Genomic DNA, 27,974 nt, shown 5'->3' on the forward strand with positions numbered 1-27,974 from the left:
AATTAAACGCACCATTAAATAAGTTTAAGATCAGAACTGAGCCGTCACTCGGATGCTTGCAGCCACGTCGTCCACGTCTGACCCTCTGAAAGTGAATTCGTGGCTGCGAGCTATTTCTGCCGCTGACCTTGTGACTGAAATAGATAATAAAAGGGGGCAAACTGTTTTGGATGGGGACCTTCACAACTTTGACATGGAGCTACAGACGTGTGTGCAGCAGCAGATCGAAGAGCTTGCTCAAGTGCACAGCGGCAGCTGTAAACGACAGCTATGACACAACTGGAGGACACATGAGCAGGAACATCATCCTTGGCGTCCTTGTGAATCAGAAAAAGCTGTTACACTCATCTTCATTTGTTTTAAAGTTAATTTTCCAACGATTTCTGTTACTCCATCACTGCTTTGGTTGTAGTTATTAACTAATTATTAATCAGAGTTATAAACTGACAGTTTGGTACCTTTTTCTTCAAGGGTGGTGCCCCGAGGTGATCTAATTAAATTGGATCTCACTATTAAAACTCCATATTAATGTTGTGTGAAGCACTACACTGGTGTTTGCATTTATCTGACACTTTTATTCATGTATTTCTGTGCGGTGCTGACAGCTCTGCGGCTCGGTCGGGAACAGAAATACCATGTTGGTGAAACGAGCGCTCGGCACCAACAGGGAGACTAAATAAAAGAAGGTGCAGATCACCAAAATAAAGTCCCGTGTGGCTACTTCAGCTGCCACTCCCTCCTTTTCAAACACTCACATCCTTCTCTGAAATTTGTCAGCAGTCTGACGGAGAGTGTGAAGATGACACTATCTATAAATGTGTGTGTGCTGGGTTCCTCTGGTCAGTGGCATGCTGGCTGGTTTGGCTTTGAACCCACAGGGATGCATCATAGGATTCTGTAATTATAAATAGGCCCCGTGCAGAATTCCTTCTCTGGAAATATATCTAGTTTACTCTATTATTAGCCGTGTAAATCCTCCTCTCACTCACTCTCCTTATTGGACGGGTGTGGGCACTGCATCTGTGAGATCGATTGCAGTGGCTCGGCACTGTTTACGAGTGTGTCATCGTATGAAGATAATCCTTCACTCAGAGAGACAAACCGTCCGGTAGTAATTCATGACGCTGTTTGCTTTCTGACGAGCGCCTGCGGGGCTCAGCAGCCCCCCGACCGTCCTCTGCCCATCTGTCTGAGAGAGCCGTAACTCTGACTGCGATGAAACTTAAAAGGTAATTTGTCACGCTGCCGCCACGTTTCTCTGAGAAGACACGAGTGACAGTAGAGATGAAATGAGATAAAATGTGACATGAAGCTTCTGCTTGGGGAGAGATAACGCTCGGTCATGTTCATGAAAGGTGCTCCGGTGCAGGTTTGTAGCATATCTACTGTATATACATCAGAGTCTCAGAGATTTACATTCACATTACATAATTTCACACCGAAAGCTTTACGTCCACTGCCAACATTCACTGCAGAGCAGGAAGTGGAGTCATTCCGTTTATCTCTGGAGGAGTAAAGTCTTGCAAAAGTGACACGAAGTGAAACTTCGACTTCAGTTCTTTGGAACTCGACACCCACAGAGGCTCAAACTGTGTCACCCAGCTGTTTTAGTTCAGAAACGTCTTCTCTCTGTGTGTTTCCTTTATGAGATCCTTTATTGATTTGTTTAAAGAGGCTTTGCTTGGGACAGTTTTGAGAAAAAAAATGAAACTAGATACGAGGGATGAGCGAGTAAACTGTTACCTATTCATGCAACTGAATTATCTGTGGGCTGATTAGAAGTTCTTAATTAAGCCCTGATATGATATGAGTTGATCAGAAGTTGCAGTATTTAGTATTTACCAAAGGAAGTCACTTACAGAGCACGACAGAGCTGTGAACCTGCATGAAGGAACTTCAGTCGGCCGCCTGATGAGGATTTTCATCAATCAAAAATACACGTAGTGACACATTTTACCGGGATGATGCTCCTAAAAAGCACATTAGCTCTATTTTATTATTTATTGTTTAACTGATGTTGGTATTGTTTGTAAAAATGCTTATTTTTTTGGATGACTATTATTTGAACTCATTTTAAAAAAGCCACTGGCATGAAGTCGAGCTGTTGTTGCAAAATGTCTTTTTAGAAAAGTTTGAAAATGTAAATAAATGTTGTTCGTGCATGAAAACGACAAACGTTCAACTGACAAATCCACATGGCACGGTCGTCAGCGCTGAAGGAACATGTTTAAATCGAAGGTTTAATCAGGTTCATGTCGAATCGTTTTACTCCAACATTTAAATACAACTAACCTCGGTCATTTTATTGTGAACTAGAGGTGGATTTCATCGTTCGATGTCGAGATTCAGTTCCCGTCAGTCAGTTCGGCTGGAAGAATCGTTCATATCGTCTGTTCGTTCAGTCGACTGGCCGGCTCTCAGTCCTCTTCACCGCTCTGATAACTAAACAGTGAACAACGCAGCGACCAGTCTGCGAACAGAACGACAGAACGAAGGAGAGAGAAGTGAAACGAGGAATCAGGTTCTGATTTGTTTACGACCGACACATCATTACTGCAAACACAACCTCAGCTAGGTGTAAAAGTAGAGTGCAGTTCTAAGAACCTGCATGATGTCTCGTTACACAGTGAGAGCTGCATTAGTCTTTAACTGTAACACAGAGATGCTTCAGGACCTGACAGTTCAGGTGTTCCCTGCAGATAATAACTCATGGAAATAAAGTTTGTTGCTAAGCAGCGCCGGCCAAAACTTGGTTTACAGGAAAATAACTTATTTGTTGCCAGGCAACGTGATCTTATTGGCTGTGCTGGGAACCGCCAAGGTCTTCAGTGTGGCGAATATAACAGTTTAACTATTCCAGATTATAACTCACGCTTATTACCGGCCTCATCAGTGGGTCTACAGAGGAGATACAGAGAGAACAGTAGAGGAGAACAAGGAGCAGAATGAAAACAGAATGAGGATGAGGGATCTTTTTTTATTGATAACAGCGAGAAATCAATGTAACAATGTATAAAAGGTGTCTCAGCTCCATCTGCCGCTGACTTCAACACAACTTCACTGTCCTGGTTCACTGTCGGTGCTCAGGAGCTGCCTGGAGACCAACAACAGGAACGTGACCTCCTGTCGAGGTGGAGTAAACATCGTCATCTGCAGCAGCCCGAGTGTTTGTGAGCACGTCAGCGTGTTTGTGGATGGATGGACATGTTTGTGTGTGTGTGCGTGTGTGTGTGTGTGTGTGTGACAGACTGTTTGGATGCTACAGTTTATGACAGTGTGAGAATTAGGTCAGCTCGGACGTTGTGGCAGGAGTCCGAGGGAATACAAGCTGCTGGTCGGTGCCTCTGACCTCCCCCTCCTCCCCCTCCTCCCCCTCCTCCCCCCAGCATATAAACACTTCCTGTGTTAGCGCTAATGGAGCTTAAGAACGAAAGCATCGCTGTGTGTATTAATAGCTGGATGGCAGTAATGACGGTGTTCAAGATGTGTTGAGATTAAAACGCAGGTGTCACACACACATGTATGCACACATCGGCATATATGGACATCCATTAAAGTTGCTTATCAGACAGATTCACTGCTCAAGGTCACGGTGTGTGTGTGCGTGTGTGTGTGTGTGTGTGTGTGTGTGTGTTGTTGCACGTGTGTACATGTGATCATCCTCATAAAAGTGGGGGGCAAAGTTCAAGTGCCATGAACCAGCACCTGCTGTAACCACACACACACACACACACACACACACACACACACACACACACACACATTTCTGTGTGACACCTCTGATGAGAAACAATCATAATCCTCCTCTAATCTCTGTCACGCCTCCAAATTAAGTTCCAGTCTGAAACAACAGAGAGCAGCTTAACAAGTGGAAGTTTATTAACTGCTGGCCTCGACTCAAACAGAGATCGGATCTGGGTCAAGAACCGGTCCGGCATGTTTCCTAGATCCTAGATTTTTTATATTTACTGTCACAAACTCGGTGACGAGGCAACGCGTCCTCCACATGCTGCGAACAGACACTGTCGCTCCAGCAGACGCAGAGGGAGCGGAGTTACATTTGTGTCTTTGTGTGTTTGTGTGTTTTCATGGATGTGTGACAACACGAATGCCAACTGCTCACCATGAGCAGCTGGATCGTGCCGGGCGACGAGGTGTCAGAGGAATACTGATACCAAACAGCAGCTTCAGAGGGATCAGTGCTGATCCTCAGGTTCAAGGTTACAGGAGGGAGGGAAGAGTGAATTATGATCAGAGTAAGAGAACAATATAATGAGAACAGGGACAAAAACACGACATGTGAAACTCATCCGAGCCGAGAGCCGCACGAGATATAATGACGGTTATTTCCCACTGACATCGAGACAGCGTGAGCAGTCTGAATATGGAAATTATATATTTTTAGAAGTCCTTTATCTTAAGTAACACACATTAACAATAAGGTCTCTTGCTAAAAACACTTTAAGGTTTTTGTTCAGCAACAAAATGACATGAAAATGTATCTTTGGTGACACTGACTGGATGAAATTGTGCCAAGAAGAAAACCCTGTCAATGTGTCGTTATTATTTCCTGCATCATTATTTTCCTCAGTTTCTCTCTCGTCAGTCGAGCTGAGCAGAACTGTGTTTAACTCCTGTTTGACTTTTGTGTAAAACCAGCTGAGTATATATACACATGAAGATCCGGGGGTGTGTTTTATCACTTAGGAATCAAACTTTTATGATGCTCAGTTATGCAGCAAGATGTTTAAGGATGAACTTCTACAGCAGCATTAAACACTCTGTTAGCAGAAGGTAGATCTTTATCTTAAAACACTTCAGCGTCTGAGCCCTGAGCGCTGACTCGCCCTACACCCTCGCACCGTCCGGCTGCCCAGAAGCATGTCCTGTGGTGGGAGCTGCAGTGTTGAAAGGACTCCGAGCACTGGTGCTCATCACACACCGGAAACACTTTGGATGAAGTGTGCCGCGGCTGAACGGGTGCGGCACCAACCACGATACAAAAACCAGCACAGAACAAGATTCGATTTGAAGCCGTTTGGCACAAAATGGCCGATCTGTGGGTGTTGATGGGCTGACTTTAAAAGTTCCTTGGATGGTTTCTGAGAAAAGCTTTTATGAACGATCGGTGGGGATTTTGATGCAGCAAAAGTTGAATACAAACTAGAGAAGAAAGTGCAGTGAGATCTGAGATACTGTGGATGTGCTCGCCTGCCACCAGACATGTTTCCCTCTCAGTTAAACGGGAGCCAATGCTTCAGCCGCTCAGCGCTCGTGTCACCAGTGTTGGTCTGATTGCTTCCAGAATCACGTGTGTGTGACCAGCATGAACTTTCCTTGAAGCTGATGTTTAAATCATATCGGTGGACTGATGATGAGCGAGTTGAGACTTTTTTTTAGAACTGCTCTCAGAAGTTTTGAACTGTGACTGTGCAAAAAGTAAATGATCTGAAAAAGTTTAATTTGGGGAAGTCCTGAGATGTGAGAAGGTTTCACAGTGTGAATGGGGTTTCTATGTGAATGTATGAAGGAGGGGGAAGGGTCTTGAGATTTCTGATTGACGCACCTCTTTTTAAAGTAAAGCATGTTCGTTCCACAGCGTCAGTGTGCAGCCAGTTGTTTCTTCAATAGCTTCCAGGTCATGTGACCCACTGACTCAAAATGTCATTGTTGTTTTCATTTTTGAACCCCTGATCACTGATTACTGTCACTTCCTGAAGTGTTAGTGACTCGTGATGCCTTCGCCCACTGACAAGTGAAAGTGTTCTTTGTATGAGTGCATCCACGTCCACACCGTGTCAGTTCAGGAGGAAAACATGTATTGTTACACCTCTAGAAATAGATTTAAGTTAAGCGTAATCCTGCAATGTGACTGCAGCTCTTCAGTTCTCTCCCTCTGCTCGTGCAGCTTCTCATCCACGCCGCTGCTCGTAAGTATCACAGTGCTCCTCTGAATGTGAGTGCTGTAAATCATGCGGAGACAATAATGAGTCATTCAAAGTGAAAGATGACTGAGGATGAGTCAGTCAGTCAGTCGGGAACCTGCTGAAGGAGCCTCGGAGCGACGGTAAACGAAGATGAGAGGAGGGCAGGAGGGACGAAGAGGAGTGGATGAGGAGGAGGAGGAGAAAAGAGAAGGAGCGGCGAAACGTGGCAGAGACAAAAGAGAAGGAACAGTTAAGGCACAACCGAGAAAAAGGAAGACAACATTAGAGAGGAGGGAGGAGAGCAGAGGGGAATTCGTGAAGCAGTGGTCAGTAATTGGGGGGTTCAGAAGCCGATCCGCATTCCTGTCATGTGAGGATATCGAGTAATGGCCGCCAGCAGGGTTCAGGGCTCACAGACCTCCTGAGATGAGGAGTGCAGATTCTTCTCTTTCATTCATTATTTACCACAGCACTAAATAAGATTATCATATAAAGTATCCCCATATTTTATTATCACCAGTCGTGTTCAATATTCAAACAGAGCTGAATTTCTTAGCGTGGCTCAAGAGACGCCGACGTCCGTATGTTCCTTGAAACGTGGCACAGATATTTATGACTCCCAGTAGAAGAATCCTCTTGATGAACCGTGTTGATCCTGCTGACTTTTTTGTTTAGCGCCACCATGAGGTTGACTTTAATGGTTTCAAGGGAAAACTTCTCAAACAAGCGGGTGTAGACTGTCGGTGTAGGCCTGCATCAGGCAGCACCGTGACCTCACAAGGCTGCTGGATCCACAACATGACGTCATCATGTGAGGAAGTTGAGAATCGTCTCTCCAGGCTTCAGGCTACGTGCTAATCAGTGTCCTCTGAGGAAATACCAGCAGCTGCAGGGGATGGTGTAGGTGTGAAGACAATGATGGTTGAAGCTTTTCCTCCTGATCTGATTGTTTGAAGGTGATGGACAGATGGTTCACACAATCACCTGACAAGTATTTTTTTTGTTTTTTGTTTTTAGCGTGCCTGTTCATTTTTCCCAAGAGTTTTCAGTGCCGTCTTCTCAGATGGTTCTGATGTCAGGCTACGATCTGTGTGCTGCTGTCACAATCCCATCGCAACAACAAGTGACAGGGGCAGTTACCATAACCCCAACCTCGCCCTGAATGGCAGGAATCTGAACAATCAAGCAGCTGTTAACATTTCTTCTCCAAGTATGCAGATATTTAAATGCACAGGCCTGCCACCACACAGTAAAAACAAGTTTACCATGACACGATTCTGCAGGGGCGCCGCCGATGCATCCTGTGTTTAGCGCCAGGTGTTTTGTTTTTTGTTCCCCCTTTTTTACCAGAATGAGAATTGGTGCAGTCAGAGCGCTCAAAGTTCTGAGCGTGCAGGACAAATGACTCAACACCTGCAAGACTCGGTGTTGATCCACAGCAACACTGACACGAGACTACAACTGTAAACCTCACATCAGCACGGCGGCGCTGACATTAGCAGTTAGCTCAAGCGACACAGCTCCTGTAGAAGTAGAGACTCCACAGCCATAAACCAACATACAGTATATATACGAGTCAGAGTAATCCCTGAACTTAATAATGAATGATGGATGCACACAAACAACAGGGCCGGTCGCTCTCACACACAGCGATACAAATTAGACAAATTATATATTTAGATGCTGTATCTGTGCAGAATAGCGTGCGCGGTGCACAACGGGTGAAGATGACGCTTTTGTGATTTAAATAAACTGATAAAAATACAAACTGGTGAAACTGTTGCCGTGTTGAAGAAACACCCTAAATATACAGCTGAGACTGTCTATCACACACACACACACACACACACACACACACACACACACTAAATGGTTTTCTTCTCTTTCTTTGCAGCTGTCTTCCTTTTTTTGTCTGCTCCACTTTGATATCCAGCTGCTGTCTCTGTCTCCCGTCACTGTTTGTCCTCTTATCTCTCTCTCCCTTCATATCACTTCTGCCCTCGATTCCTTCCACCACCTTTCTCCTCCTCGCTCTCATTCTTCCTCTCGTTATCTCGAATATGCAGCACAACCTTTTCTCCTCCGTCACTTTCGCTTTCCCTGTCTTCCCCTCTGTCCCCTTCTTCTTCTTCTTCCTCTTCTTCTCCCTCTTTCTGCTGCTGCTTTGTCTCATCAGTTCATCTGTACATGTATGTTTTTGCTGTCTTCCTCCTGACCTCTCAGCCACCTCCTGTCTCGCTCGTCTAAGTGTAACCTCCTGTCACTCTGCGTTGGACTGACGGGACCCCGGGACTCTAATCCTCACAGCTGCCACTAATTGGTCTAATGAGAGCGCCAAACGTACAGGTGAAACAATGTTCGCATTAGTTACAGTATCCAAATATTAAATAGGTAATAAACAAAATACATTTTGACAAAAGTGTAAACTGAAGATCACTAAATCAACACAGAATCTCTCCTTCCTCCCTCGAACATGTTTGGAGTCAGTCATGCGCTGAGGTTGGGAGTTGGGAGTGACCCAAACACCTGATAGTGATTTCATTTTTTGTGGTCTTTAACTTCTTTTGTGTCTGTTAACATGATAGTTTACACTCCCAGTATCATTTTTTATGACCCATCCAGTTACTGATCAACCCGTTCAGAGCCAGAGGACGAGCTGTTCACCGTCGCTTCGTTAAACCGACTGCAGGGTCAGTAAACGTAGCAGGCGAGTCGCTGCTCTCGATGAAACAGATGTTATTCCCACACTGTCAAGTCATCTGGCAGGGAGGAAACGATGCACAAAGTCTGGGCCAACTTTAATGAGAATGACCTGCACCTCCTGCAGATGGTGACAATAGATCCACTCAACCCTGAAATCTCTCCCTCGGGACAGAACAACACATCTTTTACTGTCGCAGGGCGAAATGTTTTCATCTTGGGATCTTTTTTTTTTGTTTTTTGTTTTGTTTTTCAAATCTCAAGGACGGTCCAACTGTGTGACTGGGAGCTGTGTTTCCATGGCGACACATTCCACTTCCCAAAACAAGAGGTCATATCCCAGAGGGATGATGTCACCGAAGACTTTGTTTCCCCTCCAGTGGCCCCTGATGTGTGTGTGTGTGTGTGTGTGTGTGTGTGTGTGTCAGCGTGGGACCAACAAGTCTGAGGAAACAAAGTACAAACCAACACGGAGTGACGATTCTGCACCGTGTCTCCGACTCCAACCACGAGCCGTGCTGTCGGGAACAAGAAGCCGTGCAACACAGCCTCAACATATAGAAACATGATTAATTACTGTCGTGTTAATCCGACAAGTAATCAAATACATGCAGTGGAGTTAAAGTACAATATGTGCCTCCAAAACTGGAAATATAAATCATTGACCAACTTTTCAGCTGATCCATCGGGGAGAAACACGACAGGTTTGCATGATTGTGTCTTTGGGGCTGGACGACGTTATGATGTAGAAGGACACTGATGTGCGGGAAGACTTTTGATTTATTTCGGTGCATTCATCAGTCGAGTCAGCTGTGGCTCACATGATCAGACGGTTGCTGGTTCGAGCCCCTGATCCACCGACTGCACATTGAAGTATCCCAAATAGAGAGAAATAGCACTAGACGGCACTTTGAGTTGCTGTTAGACTAAACCTTCTTTTTTTATTTTGGCACTTTCAAGACAACTTCACTTCCAGATGAATCCTGTTAGAGTACTCAGACAAGTTCAAACTTTACGCTGCAACTTTGCTTCGCAAACGTGACGTGAAACTCAGATGATGAAGTGAGAAGTGATTTCATATGATGTTGATACTTGATCTTTTTCATCCAGCCTCAGCAGGTTCAGCTGAGCAGGGAAGGCAGCGAGAGAAGGAATCAGTGTGTTGTTTTGTTTTTTGCATCAGCTTGACTGAGTGTTGCTGAATGTCCTGGGGTCTCTTCCGTCTCTATTACATTCATCTTTTTGTTAATAAATGCCAACTTTTTGTGCTGCGGTCTATCGAGCTGCTTTATTTCAGCAAGTATTCCGAGCCACATCATCTGCCCTTTATTTGTGGCACTGCGACACTCCCATAAAAGATTTATTGGGTTACAGCTACGCATGATGTTTTGCCATTACGACTTCATGAGGAATGTGGCACACGTGAGTTACACAATGTGCTGAATGATGATCGACATCGATGAAGTAGCTCTGAGAGAAGGTGGCAGGATGACACGAGGCCTCACAGAAGCTCCGACGTCTCGTCCTCGTTTCTGTGGAGGTCTTGATTTAAGTTTCACATCCTGAGTGTCTGATTGAGACATAACGTCAGCATCGTGTGGCTGCACTTATAATTTAGAGTGTGTTAATAACTGTAATAACTGTTTAAAGATCCTTAATGAGGCTACCTGCTCAAGAAAAACATCATCTCATCATCTGCTCCCTCCAGGCTGATGGAACGTCAGGTGAAGTTTCACAGTCGACAAATCATTTCTGGAGCATCACAACTAAACAGGGTTGCAGCATTCTTCGATTTAAAACGGGGAAAAACAACCGTGAAATAAATAAAATACCCCCAAAACTTAATTAAAACATTGCCGAATGAACTATCATCACTTCCTGTTTGGAGTGAACCTGTGGATGTTCAGACGACTATAACCAGATCACTGTGATACTGAAGAAAACTTAAAAACCTGAGGTTTCTAAGGCAGGTTCTGCACATGGAAGGAGCTTCTTTATTGAGGATTTCTACGCAGATTTATGGAGTCATCATCTCCTCCCTGCATGATGATATGAAGTCAGGTGAAGTGCTGTTAGTCCACAGAACATTTCTGGAGCTTCACAGTAAAACAGAGTTGCAGCGTTCTCCTGCACAATTGAAGAAGCCAGAATCTTGATTTAAAAAGGAAAAAACAACCATAAAATACTCCAAACCTTAATTAAAACATTGCCGAATGAACTATCATCACTTCCTGTTTGTGGTGAACCTGTGGATTTACAGACAACCATCACCGGATCACCGTGATACTTAAGAGAACTTAAAAACATGATGTTTCTAAGGCAGGTTCTGCACATGGAAGGAGCTTCTTTATTGAGGATTTCTACGCAGATTTATGGAGTCATCATCTCCTCCCTGCATGATGATATGAAGTCAGGTGAAGTGCTGTTAGTCCACAGAACATTTCTGGAGCTTCACAGTAAAACAGAGTTGCAGCGTTCTCCTGCACAATTGAAGAAGCCAGAATCTTGATTTAAAAAGGAAGAAACAACCATAAAATACTCCAAACCTTAATTAAAACATTGCCGAATGAACTATCATCACTTCCTGTTTGTGGTGAACCTGTGGATTTACAGACAACCATCACCGGATCACCGTGATACTTAAGAGAACTTAAAAACATGATGTTTCTAAGGCAGGTTCTGCACATGGAGGGAGCGTCTTTACTGAGGATTTCTCATCTCCTCCCTGCATGTTGATATAGAGTCAGGTGAAGTGTCATAGTCCACAGAACTACACAAGAGTTGCAGCTGCATTTAAAACAACCAGAAAACATCAGTCTCATCTCACGTTTGGAGTGAACTGTTCCTTTAATGACTTTCTGACAGATTTGACTCAGATTCTGCTCAGACTCGACATGATGATGATGATGATACCTGATGATGACAAACTTTCTCATGTGTATTATCATGTGGGCTGCAGACAGTCGGTGCTGCACAGTGTCTTTAATGACTCTGTTCTGAATGTTTGATCAGATTTTTTTTAATGTATTTTACAGGTTATAAACATGTTCGCTCGCTGTGAGCTGCCTCTGCTCCATCCCTGTTCAAGCAGACGCGGCGCTGTGTGTGTGTGTGTGTGTGTGTGTGTGTGTTGTAGGCCAATAGTCACTCAGTTACACAACCGCTTTCAGTTTCCGAGCCCTGCCTGCCTGCCTGGTGGCTCCCCGCCCACCGCTGCTCTCTGCTGCCTGCCTGCTGCCTGCCTGCCTGCCTGCCTGGCTGTTGGACGGACTGGGGCAGATCCGAGCCGACCAGTTCCGTGTTCTCTCCGCTCACCCAGTCCGCGGACCGAGCCTGAGTGAGGAGGACCCGGCAGTGTCATGGTGGACATTCCTGCCCAGCCGCGGCATCCATAACTCCGGGGACAGAGGGGAAGTGTGTCCGGAGGTGAGGACCGTCTTTTTATTTCTCATCGTTTCTGACCGATTCATCCGCGACGTCGTTACGTTCCAGCCAAACTTTGACGCTGCTGGCTGGACCTCCTCTCTCTCCCCCTCCCTCCCCCTCTCTCGCTCCCTCTCCTCAAACGCAAAGTGCGTCGCCGTGCACACTCACATGCGGGAATACGGTATGTTCACGCAAACGGTAAATAAGCCGCGTGCGGTGCGCTTCCCGTCCGCGTCGCTAAAAGGCCCCGCACACGAAGCTCCGCAACTTTTACTGTCGATACGTGCTGCGTGCGTGTTGTGTCTATGTGCGTGTGTGTGTGTATGGTAACGAGCTGCGACATGCGCGTGTTGCTCGCGCGTGCATGAGTACACGAGCGTCGGAGGAGCATGTATTATATATGGGCTCGTGTCACTGTAATGTGCGTGCGTCGTCCATTGATGTTGTTTTGACACAGGTGACGTAGCCCGTGACGCGCCTTAACGATGAGATAAGCGGATCCGCTGTGTGTGTGTGTGTGTGTGTGTGTACATGGCACGCCTGTGTGTGTGTGTGTGTGTGTGTGTGTGTGCGTGCGCGCGTCTCATTGACGGATTTCTGAACTGCGCACTTGAGATTGTTCCAGCAGAGTCGCGCCCCCCGCAGAGACGAGCAGGTCTGAGTGTGTGTGTGTGTGTGTGTGTGTGTGTGTGTGTGTGTGTGTGTGTGTGTGTGTTGTTGTGTTTGTGCAGCCGGCTGCTCTGCATGCGTGCAACACTGTTTACACACCTGACGTACACGCAAGCACGTCAACGTGCAGACCTGTGTGTGACGTCATTTCAAAACCAACGCAAAGTATCCCATGAGACTGAAGTGGACCGCCTGGTTCTCCAGCAGAGTTCTGGTGATGTTCTGTGGGTTTGTAGCCAGCAGTGCCATGTTGTAAAGTCACATCACTGAGATGTGGCTCAAAGATGAGGCAGTAACGTTATACTGAGGTAAACGTACAGTATCTGTTTTTAACTGCGGTATTGTTACGGAAGATTATTAGAGCGGTTGAACTGGAGGAATAAAGTCGAGGTTTCGATATGAAGGTCGACCTTTTGAGCCGACCGGCTCGACAAAATGTCTCCTGTCGATGTTCTTCAGCAGCAGCTTCAGTAACAGAGACTGTCGCAGCTCATGAACACGGTGAAGTCGTCAGTATGAGGATCGTTCCTCGTTCGGGTCGGACCTCCACCAACCGGACCTGACGGACAGAAAGAGTCGACTTTATTCTCCATGTTTCAACTTGTTTTTTCTTGAAGTGCATCGAGGAAGAAAAAGGTCGATACTCCTCCGTACGGCACCACCAACCCGCTCGGTTCTGCTCAGCGGTCGTGGTCAGCACCGTTAGGTTCTTCTGTCCGTATCTCAGAGTTTAAAAGCAACTGAGCAGATTAAACCCGTGTATTCGTTTTACTGTACGACAGACTGATTTTTTTTATTGTATTTTATTGCATTTAAAATACAATAAAAACAAAAGCAAAGAACTAAAGAATAAATGAAGTATCTAATTGATTGTGAGGCCGCGTGCTCGGTTCTGTTGGGTCCAAAGAACCTTTTAGATATTCTGAATCTGACTTTTTAAATTGTTTTTTTTCCAATTATAAAATGAAAATACATCTGGAGGATGATGCAGCAGTGTTTCAGTTATCGTGCAGAACGACTCGCCTGTGTCCATTTTTTTTTTTAGATTTACATTTTAATTCTTCAGGTTTTCTTTCTTCAGTCTCGCCGTCAGTACTGAACTTTATTAAAAGTTTGTGTGATCGAGAAGAAATAAAATAAATCAGCTTTTGTTACGACTTCACAGTGAGTTTACACAGAACCTAACAGAACCTTTGTTTTGCCACCTCGACATTTATCACATGGGTGAATTGTTGACGTGAGATTATTTCTTCCTCTGGCATTAATTGAATATCGGGTCAGTTTAAAGCAGAGTGAGAAGAGTCATAGTCAGACGACATGTTGGATGAGGTTTAAAGAATAAATACAACCTGCAGCCTGCAACAGAAACCGCTCATTCTCTGACTGTTATCATAGTCGCTGTGATGATGATGATTAGTCTTTGATGGCAGCCTGTTATCAAGTAATGAGGGACGGGATCAGACGTGAGGACGGTGACTAATCCACATCCAAGGAACATTCACTGGCTCGCTCGCTCATACAGACAATGAAAATAAACGGTTTATAAAAGAAACATACGCAGCTCCTGAGACGCTTTCCAGCCGCCGCGATGACTCTTAATATTTAGCTCTGTATCTGTATTTGAAGCCGAGGAACCGAAAAATTCATTTAGATCCATCAAAGTGGGGATGGAATGGGGGCAAGTTGGGAGCGTTTAGCTATCTATAGTCACGTTAATCCAGAAGACGGATGCATGTAGGTCAGAACTGCGACAATCCTGTTGGGTGAATGTTCCCGACACTGTTAGTTCATAATAATCATATTAACTGTGGGTCTTTTAATTAAGAGAGAGAGCAACACAAAAACTGGAGTAAAAGTTCTGATCCAGCTTGTTTCCTCCAGTACAGTAACAGAGTTCAGGCTCTGACATGGACTCAGAGTATCAGAGTAAAAAGTCTCCCTCTGAAGGACATTTGTGCTCAAAGCTAACTGAAGCTCACGTCATATTAATACAATTCAAAGACTATTAAAGTTAAAGGTAGAACCAGTAGGATTTGTCCCAGCTGTTCCTGAACGCACCACAGAGACAGCTGATTGTTGAGTCTCATTCCCAGGACGTCAAATAGACACATGTTGGGTTGGTAAAGCGTCCCGAGCAGCAACAAAGAGAGAAAATCAGAAACTCTCTGCAGATACGAGACACTAACACGCCTTTTCTCCACATTCCAGCCTCCCTCTCTGTCTGTTTACGGCTTCTTACGGCTTTTACGTCTTTGTCTCGTCTCGCTGCGTCTGATTGGTCCACATCAGTCTGCTGATGTTGGGAAATAACAAGAATCCAGAATTCACCTCAGATGCATCAAACTAAAGTAACGAGGCTGTTCTGAAGCTGTGAGGAGGAGAAAGTTCAGGTGTAGAGAGGAGAAGTCACACAGAGACTCAGAGTAAAGTACAGGAAAATTAAGAAGTATAAAAGTATTTGTGATATTCAGCTATCTCATATTTTCTTAAGATTTCCTTGTGCAGCTTCAGTTTCCATGTTTCTGTGGAAAGCACTCAGTAAATTTATATTTTAGAATGAAATATTGTTTCTTCTCTGTCTGATCTGGTTCATAAAACACAAACAAGTTAGTTTGCTTGTATTGTTTTATTCTTGTCCGTCCTCTCGCTGTACATGTGTATACAGTCTGCGTGGATGCAGGTTTGGATATGTACAAACATACGTTAATGTTGACATGGATACTTTTCATTCCTTTATGTATTTTCCTTGTTGTTTTTGATCCCGTCCAGCTCTGATGGTTGTGATTTCCTCTCTCCAGGTGAAGTCATCAGACGGTCCAGCATCACTGTGAGCCATCAGGAGAGTAAAGACGGCAGCGGCGTCATGATGAGCGGTCGGACTGGACGGAGGGCAGCTGTGTGGGAATATTCGGCCTCACTGTCGGCAGCCGACCTTTGACCCCTCATGGATTAAAATGTCACTTTGGCTGAGACATGGAGGGAAGCGACACGTCTCACTCTCCAGGAATTCTGTGAATTTAACCGAGGTGTTTGTTTGAAAGCGGATTGCGCAGACTGGACGAGGCTGCCTTCTTCTTTTTTTGCTTTTTTGGTTTGTTTTATTCCGATGGGACTCACATGGTCGAGTGAAGATGGAATAAGATCTGAGTGGGAGATGTTCCTAAATAAAAACTGACTACAAAACACAGTTTGAGTCCAGCATGGAGCAGGATTTCACACAGTAGGATCTCTTCTCTCTCATTCATGTGGATAGTGAACACTGGCCTGGACTAACGTTAGCCAGTGCTGGTGAAGACTTCCAACTCTTCACACCCAAAAAACTGTTCAAACAATAATCCTGATTAAACTCCTGCAGGTGCTACGAGCCTGAAACTGCAGCCGCTTCCATTCCTCATCGCTGTGCATGGACGTGTGACCGCTGGACAGCTGGAAGGCGTCGCCTGCCTTCAGCTTCAGACTCGGTGTCTTCCTGCAGCGTCACTTAAACAAAACAAAACAAAAAAAAACTCCAAACATGGCTGCTACAGGACGGAAGCACTTGGTGAGAGACTTTAACCATTTCATCACCTGTTACCTGTGTCGAGGTTACCTGATCAAACCCACCACGGTCACCGAGTGCCTGCACACCTGTGAGTACAACACGTTTCCACCAGCCATCAGCGTCACAGCTGGGAGTTAGCTAGTTAGCAAGGAAGCTAATGGAAATACTTTATAATAACCTTTCATTTATAGTTATGTTTCTGCATGAAATGCTTTATAAACCATTTAATAAGCAACTGTACATGTTCACATAATTATTAACCATTTACAAAGTATGATAAACATCAACGCACTCAGTAAATTAGCTTATAAAGCATCGTGTTGTTTGTTAACAGCAACAATAAATTTACACTAAAGTTTGATTACGTTGATCACTAATGTAGTGATATGTCCTGACTGGTGTTGTCACATTGATTTTTACCGATGATGATGATGATGATGATGATGATGATGATTGATTCATGGGTTTATAAGACAGAATACAGCTGCAGCAGCTGAACAGTTCATTACAAGATGACAGATTATTGTGAAGGCTCATGATGTTCAATATGTAAGTCAGGATTATCTTGCATCTGTCTGATTTGGTGTCCAGTGTTTCGTGGGAGGCGTGCAGCTCGTTCATTTGTGATCTGTGAGTCTCCAACTCGTCACAGTGCGATCAGACGTCGGACGAGATCACGTTGACATGGCTGTTTATCCTTCAGTCGTACTGTGGACACACATTAGACGGTTTCAGCACAGATCTGTTGGTTAACTCGACATATTAACTCTTTTTCTCCAAGTTAGTGAGCAACTTTGTTCCACGCGCTGCAGCGGCCGGCTCGTGGATGATCTTTGCACAGAAACACAAAACCAGTCAGGAGAATTTATCACGTTGTTGGGTTTTATCACATTTTTTCTCCAGTTAGGTGCAAATTTTATTACATTTCCAGGAAATTGTTACGTTATCGAGCTGCTAGACTTTTTTTTACGGCGTCCCTTCAGGCAGAAGTCGAGGTCAGTGCTCACTCTCCTTCCCTGGTCCTCCAGAAATCCCATGCAGAGCGCCCAGCGACAGTTTGCAGACTCATTTTGAAAGTAACATTGTGAACAGCGAGCTAACCCTAAAACTAATCACCCAAGTGAGTTAACAGGACAGCGAGCGGGCTAACTAGCTTGTAGTTTCAGTTTCCTTATGCTATTTAGACATGATGACATCACAGAGCGTTGCCACTAATTCAGCTGTTGCCTCTCCTGCAGTCTGTAAGAGCTGCATCGTGCAGCACTTCGAGGAGAGTAACGACTGTCCTAAATGTGGCATTCAGGTCCACGAGACCAACCCGCTGGAGATGCTCAGGTGAGACGCCTCTCCTCTCACGTCGCCTTCTCCTTCCACCACATCCAGTTCTTTTAATCTCCTCTCTGTTTCGACACTCTACCAGTCTCTACCAGCTCCTTCTTGTCTTCATGTCCTCTGTTTTTCTTATTTCCCTCTCACACTCTCACTCTCCTGCCGTACTCTCAGGTTGGACAACACCCTGGAGGAGATCATCTTCAAGCTGGTGCCTGGACTCAGAGAAAGTGAGTTTAGGAAAACCAGCAGTCACGTTATTTATTACTGCACACAGACGGCCTTCAGTGTGCACGCTAGCTAACAGTGATGTGGGATTACATGCAGATTAACCTGTAGAGGAACTCTGAACGACACACGGACTCAGAAGAAAACAATGACAGCATTTAATCAGAGAACTCACAATAATAAATCCATGAGAACATTTTCTTTGCAGTGCTTTGGAGGATTATTAGAGTTTGTTATTTGTTTTATTATTTGACCTTTTCATGGCTTCATTAGCGAGGACAGAGATCAGACCCAGGACACACCACACCGACTGAATCAATACACCCGAAAAAAACGAATTACTGGGTCAGTCCGACTATGATCGGGTTTTTAAGATGCATGTAAACACCTTAGTCTGACTAAATCAGACCAGAGGTGGCTCTGTTACCACTAGTTGAATTATAGCTGTAATCCAACTAAGCTGTGTATGTGAATGTACTGAATATCGTTCTTGAGTTAGACTCATGAGTTTTTTCCAGCGCTCATAATGAACTAAAGGTAAGGAGTGAGACATCTCGCTTCCTTTTCCATCTCTGTCGAGAGCACAGTACTGATCAGGCAGCTGGCGAGGATCATGGAGGAAGCTGATCGTGTAACGATGGTGAGCGACGAAGAAATCAACGACAAGGAAAACACATCTGTGGCTGGAGCGAACTTATCTGTCTGGATCGTTGAGTCCTTACAAACTGCGCTGTGCAACCCTGTGCTTCATATTTAAAAAGTGTGATTTTCTACAAACCCTCTGCACAGAATCGTGCTGGTAATTTGAAAGAGTAGCTGACCCAGGATCAGGGCGCTGCTCTGCAGGTTTCAGTCGGATGGAAGAGATCACCTTCCAAGAAACTGTTCATTTGTCAGCGTCACATAATTTTTAGCGAGTCGGAGGCAGAAAACAAGACGGTGATGTACAACCCTCGTGTCTCTGCAGCCGTCAACAACACGTCCAACTGAAGCTGCCATGCTGCCGTCGTTTTATGACTCCATAACTTCCCCTCGCTGACAGACGAGCTTCTTCATCACGCACGCGTCCATGCAGACGATCTGTTGCTCTGCACTCACCTGAATAAAACTGACTGTGTTCCTGACAAGTCAAAGTTTAAATCCCTGAACTTCCTGCTCAATGCAGAGACAGAAATAATAACAACAACTTGCGTTTCTTAGTGGCACTACAGTGGATTACACGGTGAGCCGATATCAGCCGCATGCTTCTGAACATCTCCACGGTGTTTTAGTTTTGTGTTGCCACGATCAGATCTGCAGAGTAATGATTTAGAAATACACGTCTGTCTGAAAGTGTCTTTGAGCTGCTCTTTAACACAAGTTCTTCTTTTTTTAATCTTTTGTTCCTGTGAACCAGAAGAGGAACAGCAGGAACTTGAATTCTGGAAGAAGAACCAACCCAAAGCAAACGGCCAGGGTGAGCTGCTGCTATTCCGACTTGTTCTGTTGTGTTTTGAGGAGAGATCTTTAAATAAATCAGCAGTTTTGGAGGAAACTTGAACCTTTTTTTTGCTGCTCAGTCAGAGTTTCTGTCCTCTTCACGTTGTTGGAGGAGTCACAAGTAAAATCCACAGATTCGGGGAGTTTTTCTGTGAAGTTTTGATTCATCATCATGTGAATAATCGTCACATTTCGAGCTCAGATTCATGTGAATCTGGGGCAGCGCGGCTTTCAGGGAATTTCCTGCTCGTGCACCAAACATGCAAACTGATTCTTCCTCTGGTGTGAACGCAGCTTGTGCTGTCTGTTCTCCATAAGTGGCAATCATCCAGCATTATCATTAATAATCGCTCAATCAAATCAGAAGAAGAATATCTTTCCATTCAGTCATTTTTCAAGTAAAGATGTCAAACGTTTGCTGCTGCAGCTTCTTAAATGTGACGACTTGCTGCTTTCCTTGGGCGCTGCTGGCAGCAAATGAAGCTTTTTTGGGTTTTGGACTGTTAAAGAAATCCACATTATTGGTATTTTGATAGCTGAATATACAGTTTGACTTCTGACAGAAATACTGTCATGGATATTTGTTTGAAACTTTGCTGTGTGTGTTTGAACCACGGCAGAAAACGTGCGGTGTGCGAGGATCGGGCTGCCTGACGTCGGAGGCGATGACGGTGACTGCGGTGGCGACGACGGTGACGACGCCGCCGATGACGACTACCACAGGAGTGACCCTCAGATCGCCATCTGCCTGGACTGCCTGCGCAACACGGGGCAGTCAGGAGAGAGCACTGTCACGGTGTGTGTGTGTGTGTGTGTGTGTGTGTGTTGAAGTGAAACTCTCGCCAAAATGCAACCGAGGCCTTTTTTGTGAATGTATACGAGTCAGACCTTCGTGTAAAAGCATAATTACGACAAAAGAGGCACTTTTAAGATTTACTGTATTTTTGAAAATGAGTTTGAGCCAAAAACGAAAATACAGTAAATCTTAAAAGTGCCTCTTTCGTCGTAATTATGCTTTTACATGAAGGTTTGACTCATATACATTCTCAGAAACAGCCTCAGTTTCACTTTAATGTACAGATTCCATTGAGAACAGGTTTTTTGGACCCTGCTGGGTTGGTGAAGCTTCTCCAAACCTCCAGGATCGTCAGGATCTCAACTCTTGTTTAGGAGTAAATGGTTTTGACTTCCGCTGCCGTTTGAATCGGGGTGTGATGGAGTTTGTCTCTCGTTCCAATTAGGATTTGATGAAGAGGTTCATCCGCTGCTCCAGTCGAGTCACCGTGGGAACAATTAAGAAGTTTCTCAGTCTTAAACTCAAGCTGCCGAGCTCGTACGAGGTAAGAAGCAGAGTCAGTCCTCCACTGCAGAGACAGATTTAAAGGAGAAATTACATTTTGATTAAATTGTCAGGAAAGCATTTTCTCAGGTAACTTACAGCTTTTAGAGAATGTTTCTTTTTTCTTAAGGATTTATTAGGATTATTACATTTCTGTGGGGGTTTTTTTGCCACAACTACAGTTTAGTAAATGAAAACCTGTTGATGTTTCGGAGCCTTGTCAGGGTCCCGGGGTAGAAAACAAATAGATGGATATACTTTTGTTTTCTTCACCTGATCCTGAAACATCACAGCAGCTCCATCCGACACTTTCCTACCAACCCCAGTTAATGTCGGTTATGTACGTTTAATGGAAACCACAGAGATGCTGAAGCTTTAGGTTCACTTTCCACTTGGTTAGTGTTCAGAAAAGCTCATGTTGTGGCTTGAAATATCCGCCGTGTCCTTACCTCCCGTTAAAAGATGTCTTGTTGTTGACGCTCATGTCCTTCTGGTGACTTTGCTGTTCTTTGAGTTTGATTCCTTGCTTAATAAAAGTGCGAACTTGCCTCTTTTACAGTAACTCTATATGGTTAAAACACACGCGCTGCTTCTGCTTTTCATTCCCTGAGGAGCTCCAAATGATCTCGCTACTCTGCTAATGCAAAGTCCCTCTAAATATAGACCAGAGCAGTTACTATTACTGAGCTGTAACTTCTGCTAACTCACTCGTCAACCAGCAACATTATACAAACACAGTGTCATCAGCTCAGAGCAGATGAACGTTGATTCTCAAAGTGTTTATGTTGTTTATTAATATTAAATATTTATCAAAAGGATTGACGACTGTTAGCTTCCATATTTGCTAAAGACTCGAACAGTCTCTCACTCACGCTGTGCAGCCTCCCACTCGTCACCACAGTCTGCTTTCACTTTGTGCATCACAGTTGTTTTTATCTGCGTCTTTTACATTTAAATGTGTGTGCTGTGTTTTATTTTGTTGCCGCGTCCAGCTGGATGTGCTGTGTAACGGAGAGATCATGGGCCGAGATCACACTCTGGAGTTCATCTACATGACCCGATGGAGGCTCCACGGAGAGAATGTAAGACTGTCACCCTCACTTCCTGTTTGTGTGTGCATGATCTGCACGCTAATGTGTCGATGCACTGCTGCAGGAAAGCATTTAATCTTGTGTGTGTGTGTGTGTGTGTGTGTGTGTGTGTGTTATGCATTCACACTATGAGGACTCTTCTTCACACAGAGAGGCTTAAAGCTCATTCCCGCGAGGTTAAACTTTCATTTTTTTCATGGTCTGTTTTGAGTCAGGTTTCAGAGTGAGGCTGCACTGTGGTCGAGCTTTGAGTCAAAATGAAAGTAAATAGATAGATTGTTCTCAGAAGCGGTGAGACGACTGTGTGTCCTGCGTGTGAATGTGTGTGTGGAAACTCCTACTTCTCTAGTTGGTGGTCGGCTTATTAGCTTCTGCAGGAATTAAGTTTCCTGACGCTTCTGTAAAAGAGAGAACTCGGACAGGAGAACGTCCTCAGAGCTTCTTCTCTCCTCTTAACCTTCATATCTGACCTGTTTACCTTTAACATCCATTCACAAGACTGATGTCACAATATCTGTGTGACGTCTTCTGAGCCTTCATCTTGTCCTTTACTCAAAAACATCGACCATGTATCGATACTGAACATTTGAAATGGCTCCCTCGTTCTCCACAGCATCGTCACCTCTGTGCCAGCTGCCTCGTCTCGTTGGCTCTGGTTTTTGCGATGGTGTTAGATTATTAAAGATAATGAGTGCAGAGCTGTTGGAGCCAACTTTGGTTGATGTGAAACCAGCAGGAGGAGAAATACTTCACATTTGAGGCAAATGAACAGGGAAAGTGATGCTACAGATCACTGCTGACTAAACACATTTCACAGATCACCCTGAAGGACCGACGTGCTGATCGCTCAGATATATCAGCAAACTGTCGTCTGTGATTTGAAAGTTAAGATAATCCCCGTCAGAGCTGTCGGGTGACAGGAAAACACTTTGACTCTGGTCAGAAGGACTTTAAATTAACAAGCTATCAAGTATCGTTATATTTAACTCCTTTAAAGTGAAGTTAACATTGTGGATATCAACATTTTTCAAGGTATTGTGTTAAAAATTCCATTACTGTGAAAGATTATATTCTCATACTTACAACACTTCATAGAGCCCAACCAACACGATATTAATATCAGAGGGTAAATACATTTTGATATTAATTTATCGGCTGATATTCTCAGATTCACAGAATATATACCATAAAGCATTTGATTGCAATGATCTCTCAAATGTGTTTGTGAAATACTTGATCCAGAAAATCATATCACATCTATTATTACCCATCACAGTCTGTCTGTAGACCAACTGTGACTTAAACCCTCAAAGTCTGCTTAAAGAAAAGAGGACTGGAGAAAACGTCCTCAGCTTCAAGATGTAACATTTTAATTGGTCCTCACGAGGACAGAAGAGCAGCAGCTGATGGAGTCGACCTGGTTTCATCTGAAACGTGACGGCGGGATCAGCCTCAGGCTTCAGGGTCACCGGTCCAGTCTGTGTGTGTGTGTCTGTGTGTGTGTGTATGTGTTCATGACCTTGGTGTACGTGACACCATATGTGTGTATTCTTGCATGTGTGTGTGTGTGTGCATGTGTGTGTGTGTGTGTCTTCACATGAGCGATCGGCTAATGAAAGGTCTTGTCCACTTGTGGACGCTGACTGAGGAGTGCAGACAGCTGGCTCCACAGGAGGCCTCAGATACCAGGTCAGGAGCAGGAGAGGAGGATGATGGGAGGAGGAGGAGGAGGAGGAGTAGGAGGAGGAGGAGGGGGAGGAGGAGGGGAGGAGGAGGAGGAGGAGGAGGAGGGGAGGAGGGAGGAGGACGAGAGGAGGAGGAGGGGAGGAGGGGAGGAGGAGGAGGAGAGGAGGAGGAGGGGAGGAGGAGGAGGAGGGGAGGAGGGGGAGGAGGAGGAGGAGGAGGGGAGGAGGAGGAGGAGGAGGAGGGGGAGGAGGGGAGGAGGAGGAGGGGAGGAGGAGGGGGGAGGAGGAGGGGGGAGGAGGAGGAGGAGGGGGAGGAGGAGGAGGAGGATGAGGGAGGAGGAGGGGGGGGAGGAGGAGGAGGAGGAGGAGGGGGAGGAGGGGAGGAGGAGGAGGAGGGGGGGAGGAGGAGGGGGAGGAGGGGGGGGAGGAAGTCGGTATGAAACAAGAGACTTGTGATGTCTGCAGCCTCTCGCTGTCCATTTACAGGGATGAGGAAACCAAAGCAGAGTCATTGGAGTCCACGGAATTTCTCATTTCTCACCTTCCTGAGGTTAAAAACACGATATCTGTTTCATCGTAATGAGAGTCGATGCAAAAAGAAGAATAAATGACTCCATGTGTAGTTTTTATTACAGATGAAAAAGAAAAGTCATTTGCATAAAACAGAGCGAGTTCCTGACGGTTTCCCAACAACACAGATGTTGAACTGACATCCTTCATATGTAATAACGAGACTCAGGCTGTCAGATTTGTAGCTCACGTCAGTTTCCATCTGAGTCTTTGTCTCGTATGGAAACGTGGAGTGGACACGTAACAGGACTGAGGATAATAAAACAAACTGGTGAGTAATCGTAATCGTAAAGTACAGACGCAAACCGGTGAAACACACCTTCTCCTTCTGTCAGCACGTGTTCGTGTCACAGAGCGCCGTCTTCACGTCTCCAGAGTCATAGTCCTGGTCCGAGTTGCTGTAAATCACCTCTGTAGTTCATCCCGACTCCTAGCTAACATGAGCTGATTCGTTAACAGTAGCAGGCAGAGATAGCCAGCAGAGAGCAGCAGTGATGTTGTCCTCTGTGTTCCCTTAAAACTTTGGTCATATTTAACAAATAATGTCTTTATAAAGACTAAAACAGTAGCAGGAATGTAGTAAATATTCAGGATTTTAAATCCATCTGTGACCTCAGGGGTCCTGTAAACATTCCTATAACTGTATAATTTAAATTTCCTCTGTGTTTTAATGTCCCTGCTGTCACCTGCGTGAGCATGTGATTGGCTGCAGGTGTGTTTGATTAAGTGAGTGGCTGTCTGATTGGTTCCAGCCTCTGAGCCAGCAGGTTTAAAGGCTGGCTCCTCCCACTTCCTGTTGGCGCTCCTCTCTCCACCTTCAGCCAGACTGCCAGCATCATATTTCTCTGTCGTGTATTTTAAATAAAACCTTTAAAATGGCCGTAAATACTCGGTAGGGCTGGAAACAGGATGACCACGATGCTCCACATCTACACAAAATGGCTTTAAAATCATTGTGTTGCTGATCAGAGTGTTAGCAGCAGCAGCAGACAGGTGGAGGCAGGTGGTGATTAAGTGTCTCAGCAACATGCTGTCGGTCTAAATGCCAGATGGTCGCTGACAGTCGCGTCAGATAAAATGGGCCGTCCCACGTGGTCCCTCCATTTTGACTCAGTTCAGACGAAGGTCAGCTCGCCTCTCTGATTAGGTTAGCAAAGAGTAATCACATTGTTTTAGGTCATAAAAATGTATTTCTGAGACCAGCCGGAGTCTCAGGATGCTGCTGTGTGACCGAGCCGTTCTGTCCCTGCTGTGACTGAAAAGCAGTGGATTCACCTCGTTAACACAAATCAGATTCAGGTGTTGGCACGGTGCGTTCAGAGGCAGGGAAGTTTCTGGACTGAGCGATGGAACAGAACTAACGAGTGAAACCCAAAACTTTTTCCTAAACCCTCCATCCACAGAAAGCCCTTCACCGTTCAGTTTGCTCCCATCGGTGTCTCGTCAGGAACTGCAGGTTAGCATAGCCGCTACAGCTACACAGCTATATGAGAACTGGAGAGATTAATTCATTGTGAGAAGAGCAAAGAACGGCATGAAGGCTTTTTTATTCCGACAGGAAATGTTTTTGCTCTTCTGTAGACTTTGGTCCTAGTTTGATTTACCAGCAGTGCTAACAAGATCAAGCTCCCGTCTAGATGAACACGGAGGGAGCTATAACTTGATTTTTAGTAGTGACACAACTTTGCCCCAAGATGATATTATTTTTATCATTATTATATCCTCAGCTTTCCTGCACCAAGTCAGCTGAATCTGTCTTGAATCTCAGCAGCTCTTTAGAACGACCTCCCAGATGGTTCTGTGTGACAAAGCATCTGGTGAGTCTGGGTAACACTTTGGTTCACGACGAGAGATTAACGGGACAGACGTCCAGATTTCTGTCAGATTGGTTTTGAATATTCACGGCTCCCAGAGGAGGTACCTTTGACATTTCATGAGCTTTAGTGCAACCTTAAACCCCATATGGGACACGTTGAAGTACAATATCTTGGCATTAAGTACAGCTGCCAGATCTTCCTGTACGATATGTGCAATGAACTGTCAATTTTGGCTGCATCAAACCGTCTGAAAGCAAATCTTCAGTTAGTTTTTTTCACCTTTGCAGAGTTCTGCTGGTGCTGCACATCGGACGAGTCTCCATTTCAGTCATTTGATACCAGAACAAATTCCCTTAAACCGAGCCAACAGCTGAACAGAATCTGTGCAATCGCCGTATAATTAAAATGTTTGGAGACAGAAATGCTGAGTGAAGAGTGTCAGAGGTGCAGTCGCAGAGGCTGGATTCACTTCTGAGACGTGATGCAGCAAAAAGCAGAAAGCTGGAGGAGATGACAGCAGCTGTACTCTGCTGCACCAGCAGCCTCCAGCTGCCAGAAATAGGAGACAGATTCCAAAAACAGGAGACACAGTCTTCACTTTACAGCTGCTCTGACACAAACACTCGCCTTTTTTCTCTCTGAATTTTTTATGAAAAGGGCAGCTCACATCTTCTGACTGATTCAAATGCCGCTTTACAGCCAAAGAAGGCAGGAACGTACGAGAAGTCGGCGTTGACATTTCTATTATTTAACAAAAAAAAACCGATGGGATGGAAACATGAATCCCACTCAGCCCACGCAAGGAACCCCCAGAAGTCAAGAGTCCTTTTTGGCCAAAGCATCTGTAGGAAGTCAGCGTTAACGTCTGGAAACACTGAGGGAACATCCTCAGCGTTCATCAGGAGGATGTTTGGCCTGTGGGCTTTGTATTGACTGCTATTGGCAGCCATGAATAAAGGAGATCAGTGGAACATCTGCGTTGTGCTGGACGATCGAAGATGGAAACCCTAGTGGAACACAGCTCGTAGCATCGTGTTTGTTGTGGAGTTTGAGGTAAAAGCTGCAGCTGTGGTCGACTGAGGGAGTGAGAGGTGGAGGGATCCAGGAAACCCCGTCTGCTCCAGCAGAGTTTGGTCACAACTTCTCTGCAGCAAACGTGTTTTAGTTACACTTCAGAGAGAATCGTGTGACATTTCTTTGACTGCAGGATGCTTTATATTGATGCTCAATATCTGCAACAGGGCTGCTTAACTTTGGATCTACTTTAGATACTTTGAATGTCCAGAGTGGTTTGTTATACGTGTTTGACTTCTCTGCATGATACATGTCAGACAAACAGCGACTTTAAAGCTTTTTGGGAAATGAACTTTTCAGCTGAGCCTCGGCAGACTGAGCAGCAGCCAGTTCATTACTTTCTACATCGTATTCCTTCTGCATCAGACACTTGGCCTCCGTCCCTGCAAGAGCATGAGATCCTGGAGAGTTTAATGGAAACTGGTTTACATCCCCCTCAACTCTTCCTCTTTAACAAACCTGCAGCTTGATGTCAGATGAAATCACAGTCGCTCTGATCCGTCCGTCTGTCTCTCTGTCAGAAATCATGATCATGTGCACGCTGGATTTTTCTAGTTTTAATGAATCAGTGTTTATGAAATAAATCTCTGTCGCAGCAGCGGCGGCGGCTGTGTGTTGATCTTCCAGCGATCGATCCTCTCACACTGAAACCTGAAACAGTCTCTCTTTTTTTTCTGTCTCTCCCTCAGACGTATCCCATGGTTCTCGAGTACCGGCCACGTATCGACTTTGGCTGAACCACAGCTGCAAGAAGAGGACCACACACACACACACACACACACACACACACACACACACACACACACACATTTGCACGCAGAATAACACAAATACCTACACACACACATGCCCACAGCGTGCAGAAGAGAGGGGGAGAAAGATTGAAATGTATTTTTGTACAGCCGATGATGAAGTGCATACGTCGTTATGGTAAAGAGGTTTTATGCTACATAGAATAATATATGCTATAATATATGATATTTTTAAATGTATGTCCCTGTGCCTAAAATCCTGTCGAGATCAGAAACGAAGTACGACCATATCTTCACTTTGCCTGTCTAACTCTGTAGATTAAATGTTGATTTTCTACTGCTGACGG

The 27,974-nt window shown here is 45.0% G+C and overlaps 1 protein-coding gene across 2 annotated transcripts; it reads left to right on the plus strand.

Annotated features, from left to right (window-relative positions):
* Nucleotides 1-11,633: 11,633 nt before the first annotated feature.
* LOC119033935 (polycomb group RING finger protein 5-B-like) lies at nucleotides 11,634-27,971 on the plus strand. 2 transcript variants are annotated; one of them, XM_037124553.1, is made up of 9 exons: nucleotides 11,634-12,053; nucleotides 15,521-16,351; nucleotides 17,502-17,598; nucleotides 17,767-17,822; nucleotides 19,217-19,276; nucleotides 19,920-20,095; nucleotides 20,541-20,639; nucleotides 21,631-21,720; nucleotides 27,565-27,971. In XM_037124553.1, exons 2-9 carry the CDS (start codon nucleotides 16,237-16,239, stop codon nucleotides 27,610-27,612), a joined length of 741 nt encoding a protein of 246 aa, XP_036980448.1. In that variant the 5' UTR covers nucleotides 11,634-12,053; nucleotides 15,521-16,236; the 3' UTR covers nucleotides 27,613-27,971. The 2 variants fall into 2 exon arrangements, with proteins under 2 accessions (XP_036980448.1, XP_036980449.1); XM_037124554.1 differs by lacking the exon at nucleotides 11,634-12,053 and adding an exon at nucleotides 12,180-12,234.
* Nucleotides 27,972-27,974: the final 3 nt, after the last annotated feature.

This window comes from Acanthopagrus latus, chromosome 15 (genome assembly GCF_904848185.1).
Source record: "Acanthopagrus latus isolate v.2019 chromosome 15, fAcaLat1.1, whole genome shotgun sequence".
Taxonomy (NCBI): Eukaryota; Metazoa; Chordata; class Actinopteri; order Spariformes; family Sparidae; genus Acanthopagrus; species Acanthopagrus latus.

What these genes read in the sequence shown, in the direction of transcription:
- LOC119033935 (XM_037124553.1), top strand. Translation starts at nt 16,237, where the DNA reads ATGGCTGCTACAGGACGGAAGCACTTGGTGAGAGACTTTAACCATTTC. An exon ending in AACCCGCTGGAGATGCTCAG is followed by an intron (nt 17,599 to 17,766) that starts GTGAGACGCCTC and finishes CCGTACTCTCAG; the next exon opens with GTTGGACAACACCCTGGAGG. An exon ending in GGAGGCTCCACGGAGAGAAT is followed by an intron (nt 21,721 to 27,564) that starts GTAAGACTGTCA and finishes TCTCTCCCTCAG; the next exon opens with ACGTATCCCATGGTTCTCGA.